Source organism: Podarcis gaigeae (assembly GCF_964106915.1).
Source record: "Podarcis gaigeae genome assembly, chromosome: 14".
Taxonomy (NCBI): Eukaryota; Metazoa; Chordata; class Lepidosauria; order Squamata; family Lacertidae; genus Podarcis; species Podarcis gaigeae.
Genome location: NC_139690.1, coordinates 28,644,692 through 28,662,229, shown reverse-complemented (window position 1 = coordinate 28,662,229; position 17,538 = coordinate 28,644,692). Strand labels below are relative to the sequence as shown.

The 17,538-nt window shown below is 52.0% G+C and overlaps 1 protein-coding gene across 3 annotated transcripts in view; it reads right to left on the bottom strand.

Moving 5' to 3' along the window:
- TP53BP1 (tumor protein p53 binding protein 1) overlaps positions 1-17,538 on the bottom strand; it is a 25,771-nt gene extending 8,233 nt beyond the window's left edge. The window contains exons 1-14 of one of the 3 annotated variants that reach the window (XM_083713321.1): positions 16,936-17,538; positions 16,794-16,855; positions 16,326-16,481; positions 14,886-14,928; positions 13,950-14,116; positions 12,905-13,010; positions 12,156-12,247; positions 11,713-11,876; positions 10,167-11,322; positions 4,376-4,495; positions 3,314-3,538; positions 2,977-3,028; positions 2,393-2,488; positions 442-931 (exon numbers count right to left, since the gene is read on the bottom strand). In XM_083713321.1, the coding sequence (XP_083569447.1) occupies positions 442-931; positions 2,393-2,488; positions 2,977-3,028; positions 3,314-3,538; positions 4,376-4,495; positions 10,167-11,322; positions 11,713-11,876; positions 12,156-12,247; positions 12,905-13,010; positions 13,950-14,116; positions 14,886-14,928; positions 16,326-16,481; positions 16,794-16,855; positions 16,936-17,321 (3,315 nt within the window). In that variant the 5' untranslated portion in view covers positions 17,322-17,538. Of the gene's footprint in view, positions 1-441; positions 932-2,392; positions 2,489-2,976; positions 3,029-3,313; positions 3,539-4,375; positions 4,496-10,166; positions 11,323-11,712; positions 11,877-12,155; positions 12,248-12,904; positions 13,011-13,949; positions 14,120-14,885; positions 14,929-16,325; positions 16,482-16,793; positions 16,856-16,935 lie in introns of all 3 variants that reach the window. The other 2 variants (XM_083713322.1, XM_083713323.1) reach the window with 2 other exon arrangements.

The following is a 17,538-nucleotide window of genomic DNA, read 5'->3' as shown; positions in this document are numbered from 1 at the left end:
GCCAAACCTCAGCTCCCGAAATCCCAGAACTGCCTGCTCCGGTTTTTGAATGATTTTCGGAAGCCGAACGGTCTTCCGGAACAGATTACGTTCGATAACAGAGGTTTGACTGTATTTATATATTTATATATAAACAAACAAACGAAATACGTTCAGAGGCAGGGATAGCCATTGCCACCCATGTGGGCTTCTCACTAGCACCTGGCTGATCACTACTGCGAGGGGGACTTGGTGGACCTTTGGGCTGACCAATCAAAGTGCTTCTCTTGATGAGGCTGCTTCTTCCCACCTTGCTCAGAGTTGGCACATGTGGCAACTGCCACCTCCCACTCTAAAACCTGAGACCAGGAGGTAGTAGATAATCCTTTGCCCCTGCCACAGGCAGCAGCACCTCTCTCCCCCCTCCCCCTTTTCCAAGTACACGATCCAACTGCCTCTCACCTGGTTGTGCTGGGTCCCTGGCGCATGCCCAGCCCTGGCAGGCCTAGATCCATGGTCCTCTTCCACCTGCACTTTAGTGTCCTGCTGTCCTGGCCACAACCCAGCCGTGCTGGTCCCCACCTCCACCTGGCCAGTAGGCACTGTCTGTGTGGCTGCTGACGTGAATTCCGCTGGCCCTCGAAGAAACTCTGCCACAGCCTGCGTCCCCTTGCTGCTGGTGCCAGATTTTGGCATTTGAGCTCCATCATTCCCTGCAGCCACCAGAACGGAAGCTGCCTTTTGGGGGGCCCTCTGTTCTTTTTGCTCCTGAGTTCCTGCTGTTTCAACTTCCATGTCCTCTCCCTCCTCCGCACAACCCACTGTCCGCTTAGTGCTCAAGCCAGAGTCCTGGACTGGTCCACAACCCAGGGGCACAAGCCTTCGCTGGCTTTGCCAGGTTGCAGGTGGCTCCTGCTCCTCCTGGGAACTTGGGAAATTGAACAGGTCACCCCTGAAAGCAATCAGAAAAGCATGAGAGGAGCTCTGCCAGATCACAATGAATGTCCACCCAAATCTCGTCTTCTGTTACCAGCAGGGGCAAGTCAGATGTTCCTAGGGAACCCAGAAGCAGATACAAAGGCAAAGTTCTCCCTTACTAAGAGATAAGCTGATTCTCAGCCTGCAGCCCCATTTGGAATGACTGTGTTGAAAGACCTCTTGTCCATGGCTTTGTCCATGGCTACCCATTTAAGACTAAAAGGGTCTGTGATTTGGAGTCTTCCCTTTAATCCCTGTACATAAACCACCAAGTATGCAGAATTTCATATTGTACAGAGACTGCATAGGCATATTTTTACTTTAGGTGTATTTTTGCTGTTGACAAGGTATATCCAATGACTAAACAAGCCATGCATGCATATGAACACACACAAAGGGACACAGCATTCAGAAAAATATCCCGCAATCTATCACATTTGCGTGATGCCAACTGTCCCAATAAGCTGCCTGGCTGTCCAGGAGACCTGCTCAGAAAAAGGATCTTTCAACTGCTGCTGTTTTATAGCCCTCACCCTGCAAGACCAGCTGCCCTTGGACAAACACTGCCCACTGAGCATGTCCTAGTTGTATCCTGCTTGCCTCAAACTGGCAACAGGCCTGGCACAAGCATATGATTCCAACAGGCAGAACTTGGGGTGGCTCAGCAAAGCCAAGATGCACCTTAGCTAGGGGAGGGATTTCCCAGAAGTATCTACTGCACACAGAGGGAAGCAGCACATGGCCTGGGTGTGGGATGTAAAACACAGGAGCAGTCAATTACAACATTCCTAGAGCGTACATGTTTAGACATGGGGAGGGATGTTTGTCCAGCCAGCAGGTAAACTTCCTGGGACAGACTTCCTCTGCATGTGACCAGAGGTGGGTGTGGCCTCACCTGTGCAGGTAACAACAAAAGCACAGGGCAGGGGCAGCCATCTCTCTCTCTCTCTCTCTTCTCTTCCTTCGAAGAAGCAACATCTGCTATGCTAAAGATGCCCTCTTGGCTCCCAACCAAGAGAGGAGAAAGGGACTATCTTCTTATAATATAGATACCAAATGTATATTTCTTTATTAGCCTGCCTGCCTTCTGGGATCCGAAGAATGTGAGTAAACTCTTTATATTTTGTAAAGGACTGTGTCGTGTCTTGTATTTTAAGAGGGAATAAAGGGGAAATTACCAGAGTAATTATTATAGAGGTTCTAGCGAACCTGAGCAGACGCTACTGTTGCAAACTTAAGATAAAGGGGAATGTTTTTACTCTGCTGATATTGGGAACTTGTTAACACAAGTTGGATAAGGATATAATCACACAATATATCCTCTCCTGCATCCCTGAACATTCCCACACTGGGATGAGTTATTAGTTCATGTGGAAGGGAGGTTGCGTAGAGACAGCCCTAGAGACAGCACCAGGGAGGCCTTCCATGGACTTGCCTGAATAGTGGACAAGGCAGCTCAGGGCGTTGAGCCTTGTCTTCTTCACGCTGTACTTCACAGACTCGAGTGAAGACGGATGGCACCTTCCGGGAGCTATAGGCAGAAGAGAGAGACAGGCTCAGAAAGTATCAATCCTGCCAAAGAAATAGCTAAGGCCTATGAGCCTGCTAGCAGTGAGGCAACCTGGCCAGTATTTGGTGGCCCCAGAAACTGCCCCAGAATGCTGGGGCCTCAAGCACCCACAAGGACCTCTAGTTCAAAAAAACCCCTCAGATGCCATTAAATACCAACATCCTTCACCTCCCTAGCAGCAGCTACGAGTATCTGGAAGGATGGAGGGAGCAAGACATGCTTTCCTGCCCCTCCAAATACCTCTCAGGGGCTCAGCCCTCTCTGACATGGGCAGTTCACCCACGCATGGGGAAAACTGATGAAAGCAGCCCTAGAGATACTGTCAGTCTGGCCCAGTTGGGCCTAAACTGGATGGCAGGAGGATGGCACATAAGCACACACACCCCTTTCCCAGCAGATGCCATTCAGCTCTGTCCCAAAGGGCTTAAGTACCAGTACCTGCCTATTACCTGGAAACAACTCCTGTGACAGACCCGTTCTTCTTTTCACTGGATGTGGGCTCTGGGGGCAAAGAGGAAGGCATTAGAAGCATTCTACCCCCTCCCAGTTAGAAAGCCTTGCCATTTTCTTCACAACTTGCCCAGGACAAGGACCACCTCTTCCTTGCCTAAAGGGCCAGGTTTCTGCAAGTGTTTCCAACAGCACTGCCAAATCAGCCCTTCCCAGGCAGAGATGGAATCATGAGAACTATAAAGACTGCTAGTCAAGTAGTCAGTACTGTTTGGAGTCACTAGTCCAGGGCAGGGGACCATCGCTCCGCAACTGCTCTTGCACTGAATCTCTTACTGTCCAAGCTGAAGGGCAGGGACTCGTCACTCTCTTCCGTCACCGGGGTCACAAGGTTCATGCGCAAGGACAGCTTCCCCTGCTCCTCACAGGCGGCCTCAGCGCTCCCTTTGCCACTCTCCTCCATCTCAACAGAGGTCAGAGCACTCTCCACTGTCACATTGTTGGTGCCCTCAGCTGTGACATCGCTGGTTGCTATGGTATTGTCCGGGCAGTTTCCAGCCTCTGAAACAAGCAAAGCAAGATGTCAGGTTCACCAACAGCCACCCAGGCTTACTGGAAAGAACCAGCACAGAGCGCCTCTTGGCCACCCCCAAGCAGATCGCAGCTCTGCAGCACCAGAATATGCCTTAGCCCTTGGGCCAACTGCTCTAATATCAGAAAGAGACTGAATGAGCTGGGCTCCCAATCCAAGCTATGTGGGTTGTACTTCTGCAAGGGAGCCAAGAAGAATTTGGGCCCTTGAAACCTTGCACCTTCTGGAATTCTGTGGAGGAAGCCACAGCAGCAGTTGAAGCTGCATCCAGATTTGCTTCAGATTATAACAGTGTAGACAGCAACTGTCCACACTTCTCAGCTGCTCCAAGGGCAGAGTCTGTCATTCCCTTTGTGGTCTGTAGCTGCTTCCAAATGGCAGAGGAAGTGGCAGAGCACTTGCTTTGTATGCACAAGGTCCCAGGTTCAATCCCTAGCAGTCCCTCCAGTTAGAGGGATCAGTCAGCTGGTGCTGTGAGATCCTCTTCACACTTGAAGCCCCAGCTGCTGCCAGTCAGATATGACAATAGAGCAAAATGAACAGGCAATATGGCACAATGTAAGGTCATATCTTCCAGGCTCACACCATTCTGGCAATATGTAAACAGCTACCACAGGGCCTCCCTCCCACTGGGGTTTTGCTATACTGATGGCTGCTTGGATCAGTCCCCTCCTTGCTCTCCACCAGCACACACACCTTCTGAAGGCAAAGAGAAGGACGAAAGATGGCCACTTTGGGAAGGCTGGAAGGCAGCTGGTGCCCATCTCTATCACTCACAGAAACCCCACCCCACGTCTCCTACTCACCAATAGGAGTGCTGTGTCGCCTGGGGCCTTTCTTCAGCTGGCCAATGTGAGGTGGTGTGATGCCTGTCAGAGGCTCAATCACATGCTTCTCCTTCAGCAGGGCGAGATGAAAGGGGGTTCCTGGAACAAGGTATTACAACAGACAGGTGGTAAGCTCACATTCTGCTACTAGGCACCCTCCTTGCCACAAATTCTCGGCAGCTAAATGGTCAGCCAAGGGCCCCAACTGGAAGAAAACAGCATGGCATCACACTGCCAGGCAAGGTCATCTTCTTTGGTGATCACTCGTAGCCGAGTAAGATTGTCTTCCATAAACACTGTTTTAACAATAATTCCAGAGAGTGAGACCAGGCAAGAAGATTCCTTTGCAAATCCTGTGCCCAGGCCTCTTACTTCCTGCCATGTGCTGCATAGAGGTGTGAGTGAGTGAGGGCCCTGCTCCTTCCTGCCACTCACCATCTGGCCCGGGGCGGGGCCTGAAGCCTCATAAGGACTGCTGCACTCCGCTGCCCAGGAGGACTCTCCTGTGTGAGTGTCTGAGGGCCCTGCTCCTTCCTGCCACTCACCATCTGGCCTGGGGCGGGGCCTGAAGCCTCACAGGGACTGCTGCGCTCTGCTGCCCAGGAGAACTCTCCTGTGTGGGTGTCTGAGGACCCTGCTCTTGCCGCTTACCATCTACCTGGCCCAGGGCAGGGCCTGAAGCCTCACAAGGATTGCTGTGCTCTGCTGCCCAGGAGGACTCTCCTGTGTGAGTGTCTGAGGGCCCTGCTCCTTCCTGCCACTCACCATCTGGCCTGGGGCGGGGCCTGAAGCCTCATAAGGACTGCTGCACTCCGCTGCCCAGGAGGACTCTCCTGTGTGAGTGTCTGAGGGCCCTGCTCCTTCCTGCCACTCACCATCTGGCCTGGGGCGGGGCCTGAAGCCTCACAGGGACTGCTGCGCTCTGCTGCCCAGGAGAACTCTCCTGTGTGGGTGTCTGAGGACCCTGCTCTTGCCGCTTACCATCTACCTGGCCCAGGGCAGGGCCTGAAGCCTCACAAGGACTGCTGTGCTCTGCTGCCCAGGAGGACTCTCCTGTGTGAGTGTCTGAGGGCCCTGCTCCTTCCTGCCACTCACCATCTGGCCTGGGGCGGGGCCTGAAGCCTCATAAGGACTGCTGCGCTCCGCTGCCCAGGAGGACTCTCCCGTGTGAGTGTCTGAGGGCCCTGCTCCTTCCTGCCACTCACCATCTGGCCTGGGGCGGGGCCTGAAGCCTCATAAGGACTGCTGCGCTCCGCTGCCCAGGAGGACTCTCCCGTGTGAGTGTCTGAGGGCCCTGCTCCTTCCTGCCACTCACCATCTGGCCTGGGGCGGGGCCTGAAGCCTCATAAGGACTGCTGCGCTCCGCTGCCCAGGAGGACTCTCCCGTGTGAGTGTCTGAGGGCCCTGCTCCTTCCTGCCACTCACCATCTGGCCTGGGGCGGGGCCGAAGCCTCATAGGGACTGCTGTGCTCTGCTGCCCAGGAGGACTCTCCTGTGTGAGTGTCTGAGGGTCCTGCTCCTTACTGCCACTTACCACCTGGCCCAGGGCTGGGCCTGACGGGCCTCACTAGGACAGTTGCTGTTACTGCTGGATGGGTGCAGAGTGCTTTTAAAATGTTTTAAAAATTTTATTTTGAATTTTTGTATGTGGGGGGTGGGGTGGGGGGGGGATGGATGTTTATTGGGCCTGGGAATTTGTTTAATTTTATGTTTTTGTAATTATTATTGTTTTTTGCTTGTATTGTTTTATTTGGTTTTTTTTTAAGGTGTAATTTTGTTCTTAAGGGGAGGGTTCAGGGCTGCTGGGGAGTAGGTCCCAGCCAACAAAATGGCTGGGGCATGTTCCACGGGGGGGATGCACTGGGACAACCGATCTCAGTGATCACGGGTAGGAGGAGGAGTTACGCTAAGACCAGCCCATGTCATTACAGAGGAGGCAGGTTTAGTCGTTGTCTGAGGACTATCCCTGCCTCTGGGTCTGGTCCTGACCGGATGGATACTAGAATCAGCAAGGGATACCCACATGACCTGAAAGTGTTGCTGTGCAGTGCCAGGTCAATGATTCATAAGACCACTGCCATCCATGACTTGATCATGGATGGAGGACTCGACCTGGCATGTGTAACAGAGACTTGGTTGGATGAAGCAGATGGGCCTGTCCTTGCCGCTGCTTGTCCACCAGGTTTCTCTTACGCACAGCAACCCAGGTCATGTGGGCGGGGAGGGGGGGTTGCAGTGATTTTTAGGAAGTCATTAGTTTGCACCAGGCGTCCTATTGGGAAGACACGGTTTTCCGAGTGCATGTTCTGGAAGTTGGGCAATAGGGGCAGTACAGGATTCCTTTTGGTGTACCGACCTCCCCGCTGCACCAAGGATTCCCTGCCCGAGCTGCTTCAGGTCGTGGCGGATGTTCTCCTGGAGACACCTAGCTTGGTTGTCCTAGGGGATTTTAACATCCATGCCGACACGACCTTACAAGGGGCCGCTCGGGACTTCGTGGAAAGCATGGCCTCCATGGGGCTGTCCCTGAATAAGTTTGGCCCAACCCATAGCCACGGACATGCCTTGGACCTGGTGTTTACCTCTATGGATGTTGGTGATCTGACACTAAGTAAAAGCGAAATGAAAGAAGTGCCATGGTCAGATCACTTCCTGGTGCAACTGGACTTCTCTGCGACCCATCCCCTCTGCAGGGAGGTGGGACCGATTCGGATGGTCCGCCCCCGCCACTTAATGGATCCAAATGGTTTCCAGAGAGTGGTAGGGGATGCTTTATCCCATGTTGATGGCCTTTCAGCTGATTCCCTGGTGGCCCGCTGGAATGTGGAGTTAACCAGGGCTATTGACTGTTTGGCTCCGAAGCGCCCTCTCCGATTGCATGGAGCCCGGAGAGCCCCATGGTTTTCCATGGATCTGAGGGCAATGAAACAATCGTTGAGACGGCTAGAGCGCCGGTGGCGGATAACTCATTCCGAATCTGACTGGACACAGGTTAGAGCTCAACGTCGAGCCTACCAAGTGGCGATAGCGACGGCGAAGAAGACTTTCTTCACCGCCTCTATTGCATCTGCAGAAAACAGCAGCAGGAGACTTTTTCAGGTGGTTCACAATTTAGCGGAACCACCTGCAACATCAGGGCCCAGTACGGGCCACATGTTCTCCTGCAATGATTTTGCAAAGTTTTTTGCAGATAAAATCGCTCAGATTCGGGAAGAAGTAGACTCCACCGTGGGAGCAGGGCCGGGGGAGTGCTAGAGTCCTGTCTAGTCAAGTTGTGTGGGATCAATTCCAATCTGTTACCTCCGAGGATATGGACAGGCTGCTTGGACGAGTGAAGCCAACCACCTGTCTCCTGGATCCTTGCCCATCCTGGCTTATAAAAGCTAGCCGGGAAGGACTGGGCGATGGGCTTCGTGGGGTGGTGAATGCTTCCCTCCGTGAGGGAGCCTTCCCAGACCCGCTGAAAGAGGCGGTTATTAAACCGCTTCTTAAAAAAACATCTTTAGATGTGGCCACGATGGCCAATTATCGCCCAGTCTCAAACCTTCCATTCTTGGGCAAGGTGATTGAGCGAGTGGTTGCTGAACAACTCCAGGCACGCCTGGAAGAAGCGGACCATTTGGATCCCTTCCAGTCAGGATTCAGGCCTCATCATGGGACTGAAACTGCCTTGGTCGCACTGGTTGATGATCTCCGGCGGGCTAGGGACAAAGGTGAGAGCTGTTTCCTAGTTCTGCTGGATCTCTCAGCGGCGTTTGATACCATCAACCATAATATCCTTCTGGACCGTCTTGAGGGGCTGGGAGCTGGGGGCACTGTCATACAGTGGTTCCGCTCCTTCCTCCTGGGCCGTGTTCAGAAAGTGGTGGTGGGGGATGAGTGTTCAGACCCCTGGCCGCTCACTTGTGGGGTGCCTCAGGGTTCTGTCCTCTCCCCCATGCTTTTCAACATTTACATGCAGCCACTGGGAGAGATCATCAGGAGGTTTGGGCTGGGTGTTCATCAGTATGCAGATGATACCCAGCTCTACCTCTCTTTTAAATCAGAACCAGTGAAGGCGGTGAAGGTCCTGTGTGAGTGTCTGGAAGCGGTTGGAGGATGGATGGCGGCTAACAGATTGAGGTTGAATCCTGACAAGACAGAAGTACTGTTTTTGGGGGACAGGAGGCGGGCAGGTGTGGAGGATTCCCTGGTCCTGAATGGGGTAACTGTGCCCCTGAAGGACCAGGTGCGCAGCCTGGGAGTCATTTTGGACTCACAGCTGTCCATGGAGGCACAGGTCAAATCTGTATCCAGGGCAGCTGTGTACCAGCTCCATCTGGTACGTAGGCTGAGACCCTATCTGCCTGCAGACTGTCTCGCCAGAGTGGTACATGCTCTGGTTATCTCCCGCTTGGACTACTGCAATGCGCTCTACATAGGGCTACCTTTGAAGGTGACCCGGAAACTACAACTAATCCAGAATGCGGCAGCTAGACTGGTGACTGGGAGCGACCGCCGAGACCATATAACACCGGTCTTGAAAGACCTACATTGGCTCCCAGTACGTTTCTGAGCACAATTCAAAGTGTTGGTGCTGACCTTTAAAGCCCTAAACGGCCTCGGTCCAGTATATCTGAAGGAGCGTCTCCTCCCCCATCGTTCTGCCCGGACACTGAGGTCCAGCTCCGAGGGCCTTCCGGCGGTTCCCTCACTGCGAGAGGCCAAGTTACAGGGAACCAGGCAGAGGGCCTTCTCGGTAGTGGCGCCCGCCCTGTGGAATGCCCTCCCATCAGATGTCAAAGCGATAAACATCTACCTGACATTCAGAAGACATCTGAAGGCAGCTCTGTTCAGGGAAGTTTTAAATATGTGACATTTCAGTGTATCTTTTATCTTTGTTGGAAGCCGCCCGGAGTGGCTGGGGAAACCCAACCAGATGGGCGGGGTACAAATAATAAATTATTATTATTATTAAATTATTATTACAAGGCACAGATACTGGAGAAGTCAGTTTTATGTGTGTGTGTTTTTTTGGGGGGGAGGGTTAGTTTCTAGTCCAGAAGGTTGAAACCATGGGCAGAGCAAAGCCCAAGTCCCCAGTGCACAAACATCCCAGCTCCTCCCACCTACGCTAAACATATTGTACTCTAGACAGGCACTTACAGAACATGCTGTGCTTCTCTAACAATGTAATCACCGAAAACAGATAACAGTAACTGCTGAAAGATAGCAGGGTGGAGGGTGAGACTTTGCCAGTCATCAAGCCACAGAGAGCACTAGAACGCTGTTCCAACAGCCTGGAAGGCTCTCACTGCAGCTGCAAAGGAATCTGAGCTGATTTGAATTATGCCTGTACTTCCATTTCTCTTCTGTGAACTGCCCAGAGAGCTCTGGCTATTAGGCAGTCCACATATATACTTAATAAGCAATAAATAAGGTAGCATTTAAAAGCCAACAGGCCAATGCAGCCTCTGTGAGAACAGATGCAATGCACCCTTCACACACCAGACAGGCACAGAGGCAGGAAGGGAACAGCTTCCATCTCAGTCTATGTGTATCATGCCCTTTGGCAACCACTAGAGAGTATTTCAAGGAAAGAACTCACACAATAGAGCAGAGGGATAGGGAGAGGAGGGGGCAAGAGAAATTATCTTCTTAAGCTGCAAAAGGCTACTCTCCTTTCTCTCTCAGCCACATTGGCTCAAGCCTAGGCAGCCTGGGTCACTCCACAGGGATGCTTTCCAATGATGCAATTCTACTGCTGCTCTTACTCTCCAGAACCACTTACCGCTGGGCAGGCTAGCAGGTGGCTCAGGACCCCTCTTGCACAGCTGCACCTCTCTCTCCAGCCCACATGGCTTCTGCTGGATCTCCCTCTGGTCCTCTGCACTCCCAGGATGGGATCCCTCTTCCAAAGTCACTGCTGGTGCTTTCTCCTTCCCAGGCAAGGACCCCAGCTCTGAATCTTCCCTTGCAGTAACTGATGGGCTCCCTGGAAGGGCAGCAGACTTCCTACTGCCTTGCTCTGGAGGTGCTGCTGCTGCTTGGCTCTCTGCAGTTTCATCCTCCTTGGCTGTTGTTGGCACACCGCTCCCTTCCTCCTGGGGGGGCAGCAGTGGCAAGCTCTCCTCCTCCTCCAGCACACTTCCCAAGTTGCTTCTGCCTGGAGAGATGGCAGCAGGCAGCCCCACTCCAGGGGCAACACTGGACCTCCCCTGGGACCTGCTTCCCTCCAGCTCTGGTTGGGAGTCACAGAGCTTCAGTGTCACCCCAGGGCCGATGTTCAGGGAAGCCTCCTCCTTGAAGTCTTCCAAGGGGTCTTCTTTTAAGTTTCCTGGATCTGGGTGTGCAGGCTCTCCAGCTGCCTGGAGCACATTCTCAGAGTCTTCTCTGGCTGCAGCAGGTTCCACATGCTGGTCCACCTTTTCTTCCTGAAAGTGAGTCGAGTGAAGGCAAGACCTTCCGTCCCTCAGCAGCTCAGCTTCTCCTTGCGCTTCACCAGGCGTTTCTGGGACAGCTTCACATTCTGGCTCCTGAGACCCCTGGCACAAGAGGTGGCCCTGACTTGCAAGGTCATCTCCAACTCCAACTTGGGCAGTGGAACCTCTTCCTGCAGGCTGCCCAGTTGAGGAATGGATGTCCTCATTAAACCGCTGCTGCTTGCTACATCTACCATCCAAGCCAAGCTTCTCCACTGGAGGACCATGAGCTTCCATGGCTGTTTCCTCAGGCTGCACAGCCTCAGTGGACTGGCTGCACTCACTAGCAGACAGCGCCAATAGGCAGGCCTCACCCGAGGGCCATGACAAGGGGCCCTCCACAACAGATGCAGGTGCCTCAGGGACTTCAGAGCTGTCTGCTGGCAAACTGACACCACAATCATCTCCTTTCTCTGTCTGTGCCTCAGGCCCTTTCTCTAAGCTTGGAGTTGGGAGGAAAGTGTCCTAAAATAGGGGGAAACACAAATAGATTGGAATATGACAGCTCCACACCTGAGATTCTGCAACCAGGCCAGCTCTCAAGAGAACCAGAAGTAATTCTTGACACTGCAACTGAGACACACCAGCAGGGCAATCACAAAGCAAGATGCTTCATAAAGTATTGCTTCCTGTTTTCCACAACCAACATGGTGGCCAGGAGATTTGCCCTTCTATACACAAAGCCAGGCTAACGCTTTGTGAATGTCTCGAAAATCCTATGACAAAAAAGCACAAGTGAAGGAAAGGATTGTCAAACTGTAGGGCAAGAGGCGTGGGGGCCTCCTTACTTCTACCAAGGATGAACACAGCACAGAGAAGACCAGTCTCAGTGCTGGGCACCTTCTGACCACTCACATGGGAGAACTCTGGTTGTGATGGTATGGGAGTGAATGCTGGAGTAAAAGCTGGCGCATCTTGAGCGACAGGTGTAGAGGACTGAGGAAGACCTGGAGTCCGAGTCTCCTTTGGCTCTTCTTCTTCTTGCTTCCCTCCTCCTCCTCCTCCTCCTGTTGCTGCTGCTGCAACAGAAGATGGTGGATAAATTAACGTTATTGCCTAAGCAGAGGAGGACAGCCTTGTTCCTGCTGCTGGAGCAGAACATCTCATTGCCAAAAAAGCTGAAGGGCACCAACTGGCCCTCTGCACCCCTCTTTCAGTGCTCAAAAAGAGGAGGGGCCTCCACATTCGCTCAGAAATGAAAGAAAAGAAACCTGGGTCACCATTACTAAGTTGTCTTTTTGAACACCATAGCTTGGGCCAAGGGCTACCAAGGCCTCCAGCAGAAAGAGTTGACGTACCTTCTGTTCCCTGTTCTGTTGGGCTTCTTGGAATGATGAGGGGTACAGAATGTGAGATGCCAGGAGATGGCGTAGGAAGGCCTGAAGCACAACTACAGAGAAAAAGAGAACACTTGGTTGCCTCACTGTCTGCATATGCAAGGTCACAAGAAAAAAGCTAATCTATTCCGGAGATGTGAAGGCCAAAGCCAAGGCTCAGCTCACAGGCACAGACCACATTTGTACCTCCCACTGAACATGAAACACAAGCAGCGCTCGGTTGTGTGCCTCATCAGGGAACAGAAAGGAGAAAAATGAAGGCAACAAAGACCAACGATCACAGAAGGAGTAGAGGCAAAGAAAGCTCAGTTACTTTGAAAGGTGGACACAATTACAACACTATCAATGAAAGCATAAGTGCCAATCAATACAGGGATAACCAACTGCACAACTGACTCAATTAGTGAATTCAGGAGGCAAGGAAGTAATAAGTGGATCATCAATTAGCCGAGAAGGAAAAAGGTCATAGTGGAAGAGCACCTTCTTCATGAGGAAGGCCCAAGGTTCAATTCCGGGTTGCATTTCCAAGCACGGCTGGGAATGCCCCCCATCTGAAATCCTGGAAAGCTTCTGCCAGTCAGTGTGAGCAATACTGAGCTAGATGGACCTGACTCAGTGTAAGGGACCTGACTCAGTGTAAGGCAGCTTCCTAGAAGCAATTATTCAGAGAAACAGGTAACAAAAACAACCTGAGCAGGCTTGTTACTTACATGGAAAGAGATCCCTGTCCAGAGAGATGAAGGACATGCAGAGAATCGGCAGGAGTGCACACTGGAGAATTTGCTGCTTCCACTCTGGACACAGCACTGTCACCATCTGGAACAAGGGCAATTAAAATTAACAAAACCATTTAGCAGTTTTGTCAAGCAACCCAATGGACACTGCCTTGAAAATCTGTCTCCCAGCTGCACTGATCTTTTCCCTATATTGGAGTCAATTTTAATACCTTGTGGCAACTACTCAAAATTGCAGAAGACCACCCACAATTTGTGATGTGCAAAAATATGACTGTAAATTTAAGTAAACCCAACATGGATGGAAAATGATTTACATTCCTCAGCAACACCATCAAATATTGGTGATCGGTTGAGATTTTCCCAGAGAGCTGCTATCTCTAAATCTAGAGAAATTTATTCCTGGGCACCTGATTGGCCACTGTTGGAAGGGCAAATGGTATGTCCTTCAGCCACAGTGGCAGCTGGCAGGTCTTAATGCTGTCACCAAAGAATGATTTTGCATATTTGCCTGAAAACTAGAACTCTCAGGGTGCTGCACGCAAGTCAGCAATGCAACTGATGAGCTACATTTTGAGCAGCCCATGCTAGAATCTGACAACCCTGTACAACTTGTTCAGCATTGGTTATCTGCACCACTACATATTCAAAGCCATCTGCACAAACAAAAGAGGCAAAATTTGAAGAATTCAAAACACTGAGGCATTTTCAAAATGCAGCAACAGCAAAGGGTGACAGAGAAACACATCCGTTGAAAAGGCAACTTTATCAGTGCCACTGGAATTCCCATCATCCACAAAACAACTGCCTACCATTCCTCCCACAGCAACTGTGTGCCGTGCATAGGAGACATACCCTAATCTGTCTATGTGGTCCCATGAACCTATGTAGCACTATCTATATAGTAATCAAGTAGGAAACCTTCCTTTGCTATCAGGATAGGCAGAGCTTCAGCAAACTGCACCTGCTTCCCCCTCATGGGTCGCAGGGGCCACGGCACAGGCATGCAGTCTGTTTTCACCTGTTTTGCTGCTCTGGCCAAACATGTCCTCCTGAGTAGATAAGACATCAGCATCCTGTGTATGCCACCCAGAGGGATCCGTCCCTTGTGGCCTTCTGTCAAGTGGAAGGCTGGCAGAAGTTGGACTCCTTGCAGGTTCTTTATGGAACTGCAGAATTTTTGGGGTGCTGCTGGGAACATAAGTGTAATCAATATTCCCCAGGGTATCATTGTTTATATTTGTTGCCTGCTCTTCACTGTGAGGCCCCAGGGTGGACTACATCTTGAGAAAAACAATACAACAAACTTAAAGAATGCCACACAAATAAGCTGATAGCTTCCCTGGGGATTAAAAACAGGACACAAAGCATGCACAGAACTTGGGGAGTGGAGGAATGTTAGCTTTTGTGCTGAGCTTTGCCAAAGGTGCAAACAGAACTTTGCTGCTGGGCCTGAAAAATCCCAGTGGGAATGGCTATAAGCTACTCCACCATTTCTTTAGGTAATGCAAAAGAGAAAAGAGTCAGGGAACTTTTTTCTCTCATTAAAATGAGGTTTAGTAAGAGTGCCAGCAGCACCTTGGTGCAACCCCCTCCTGCAAAATCCCAATGGGAAGGTCTGTCCCTTCTTTCTTTCCTTCTTGGCCAGGAGGCAACAGCAAGGCTCCTCCAATACTTTAAGCCGAATCCCAACTAACAGGAATGAAAATATCTTTCCTTCACAAAGAACAAGGCAGAAAAGTAGTAGCAGCTTCTCTCCTACCAGCAGCAGGAATGTTCGGCACATGTGTGACAGCAAGAAGGACTTCATGGAACCACATGTGCTTCACAGCTGGTTTAATGGGCAAAGAAACTGCACCCCCTACAGAGAGGGCAAGCTCTCCATGCCCCCTTTCCTGAAAGTTCAACCATGCAACAAGTTAGCCAACAAGTATGAGAGGTGAAAGCAGATATTTACCTATCAGGAGAGTCACTCCCAGACTTTGTCACTTCATCTGGATCTGCATGCAGAGCAGAAAAGGCATCAGGAATTGGTGCTTCACTTGAAATACCAGAGCACAACTGCACTATGTTGCATTCTAAGGGCTTTTCCAGAGAATTACTAAATCTGATTTTGATCTAGGTGCTAAGTCAAAATCTGCTTGGATTCCCTGTATGACCTATTATCTATTATGGGCTTTGGATTTTTTGCTAGTTTTATTGGTAATTCTATTATGTACACTGCTAAGATTGCACCTAACTTAAATTAATGAACCTAGATCACTCATGTCTACTAATTTCAACGGGTCTATTCAGAGTAGTACAGTGGTGCCTCGCAAGACGGAATTAATCCGTTCCGCGAGTCTCTTTGTCTTGCGGTTTTTTCGTCTTGCGAAGCACTTGGCGGCTTAGCGGCTATTAGCGGCTTAGCAGCTATTAACGGCTTAGCGGCTTTAAGAAAAAGGAAACAAACTCGCAAAACGTTTCGTCTTGCGAAGCAAGCCCATAGGGAAATTCGTCTTGCGGAACGACTCAAAAAACAGAAAACTATTTCGTCTTGTGCGTTTTTCGTCTTGCGCAGCATTCGTCTTGCGAGGTACCACTGTACTAACAATGGATACAACTCAATGTTAGTTTAGAAGACAATCTCTAATGGAGAAGACAACAGGATAGCAGTGAGTGCCAACCCAAAAGATACTTATAACATCACATCCAACCACAATCCAAGCAGCATTACTATCTTCAAAAGATTTAGGAACATAAGAAGCTGCCTGATATGTGATCAGATTATTTGCCCCCCTAGTCTGGGACAGTCTATTCTGAGAGCAGCTTCCCAGGCCTCAAGCTCAGTCAGGCTCCCTTGTTTCTGCTTGCAAACTACATACTCTACCACTGGCAGCTACAGTCCCTCAAGTACCTTGCAGGGATACTGTATACAAAAGTACTGTTACTCCAGAGACTCAGTTTATTGGTAAGTACTAGGAGAAAAGAACTGTAAGGCTCCCATCTGTCACCCAGAGGCAGCCAATCCATCCAGCTGCAGAAAAGCGGGAAGGGGAAGTAACTGGCCTGTCTCTATCCCAGCTTGTTGTAAGAATAATATGTTTAAAACCTGGTGCCTGAGCTTGCTTTCCCCCACTCACCCCACTGCCCAATGCATGTCTTTTAGACTGTATGCCCAAGGGAAGGGACCGCTTACTTTGTAAGCCATTCTGGAAGCTTTTGCCATCTACACTGTAAACTGGGTAAAATGTTCTTCAAACGAATGAACAAGTAAGGATGGTTTAAAAGAAAGAAGGTTCTGTTTGGGCTTGAAGTCCTTTTGAGGCAGTGTGAGTAGTTTAACAGAAGAGTTGGAGTGAAGTTTTCCTATCCCAGAGGAAAGGGCTGCTCAGGACGCCGCCCCCACTTCACCTACCGCCCTTGGAATCCTCCTCCTGCTCCTCTTCTTCCAAGGCCACTTTGGGTTGCAGCTGCTCCTTATCACTAACCACACTAGCTGTGGAGTCGTCTTCAAGGTTCTGGCTCTGGGAGAGCTCCAAAACACCGAAGCCCAGCTGTGACATGCCTGATTCTAGCATCAGAAGATAAGAACTTCCTCAGCACATGTGGAAGGGCTCCAGCATCCAAAGGGAGGAAATGGGCCTGGCCCACAACCCCTCCCTCTCCCACCCCGCCAAGGTTACTTGTGAACCCAAGAGGGCTGCAGAACAGTCAGGAGGAGACCCGACCCCCCCCCCACCGTTCAAGGACAGCCTCCAGCGAGAACAGACGACGGCCTGTGCAGCAGCCCCCCCCCCCACCACGGGGCTGGATTCTCAGCAATGGCGAAGGGGCAGCCCCCAAGGGCCGTCCCCAGCAGCAGCAGGCGGAGGAGGCCACTTACCTTCCGCGCAGAGCGAGCTCGGTGCAGCAGCAGCGCCGCCGCCGCGGGGGTCGTCCGCCGCCCTGCAAGGGAGACAAGCAACGTCTCAGAGGGGTCAAGCAGGCCGAAAGCCCGCCCGCGGAGAAGGAATGGAGGTGCCCACCTGGTGTTCCTGGCGAGCGGCGGCGGCAGCTGCTCCAGGACCTGGCTGAGGAGGGCGCGGGGCGAGTCGGAGGCCGGCAGCGAAGGCGGCAAGGGAGCGGGCCCAGAGCCCCCTGCGGGACCCCGCTCAGCCCCCTCACAGCCCCGGCCCTCCTCCTGCTGCTCCTCCGGGCCTCCTCCTGCCGCCTTCGCTCCCGGAACGACCCGCGGCCCATCCGTCTCGTCCTCCGCCCCTGGTCGCTGCCACCTCCTCTTCAGGCCGGGCAGGGCCTGCGGCTCCTCGCCGTCGTCCTGGGCGGAGTCCGGCTCCGGCTGCGAGTCCTCCACCAGCAGGCAGGGCGCCGACGGGCAGAAGCCTAAGTCCAGCGGGCTCCCCGCGGGGTCCATCCTGCGCCAGGCGGAGAAGGAGGCCTCTCGGAGGGGAGGACGGGGGGTCGCGTGAGCTGCGAATCCTCCCCCAAAAGACACAGAGACGAGCGAGCGCGCGCGCACAGGCAAAAAAAAAAAAGGCGGGGAGCGAGCGCACGCGCGAGAAGAACGCCTTGCCCCGCCCCCTCGGGCGTTCGCGCGGCGGCTCCGGCCGGCCACGCTGCAGGCCCCGCCC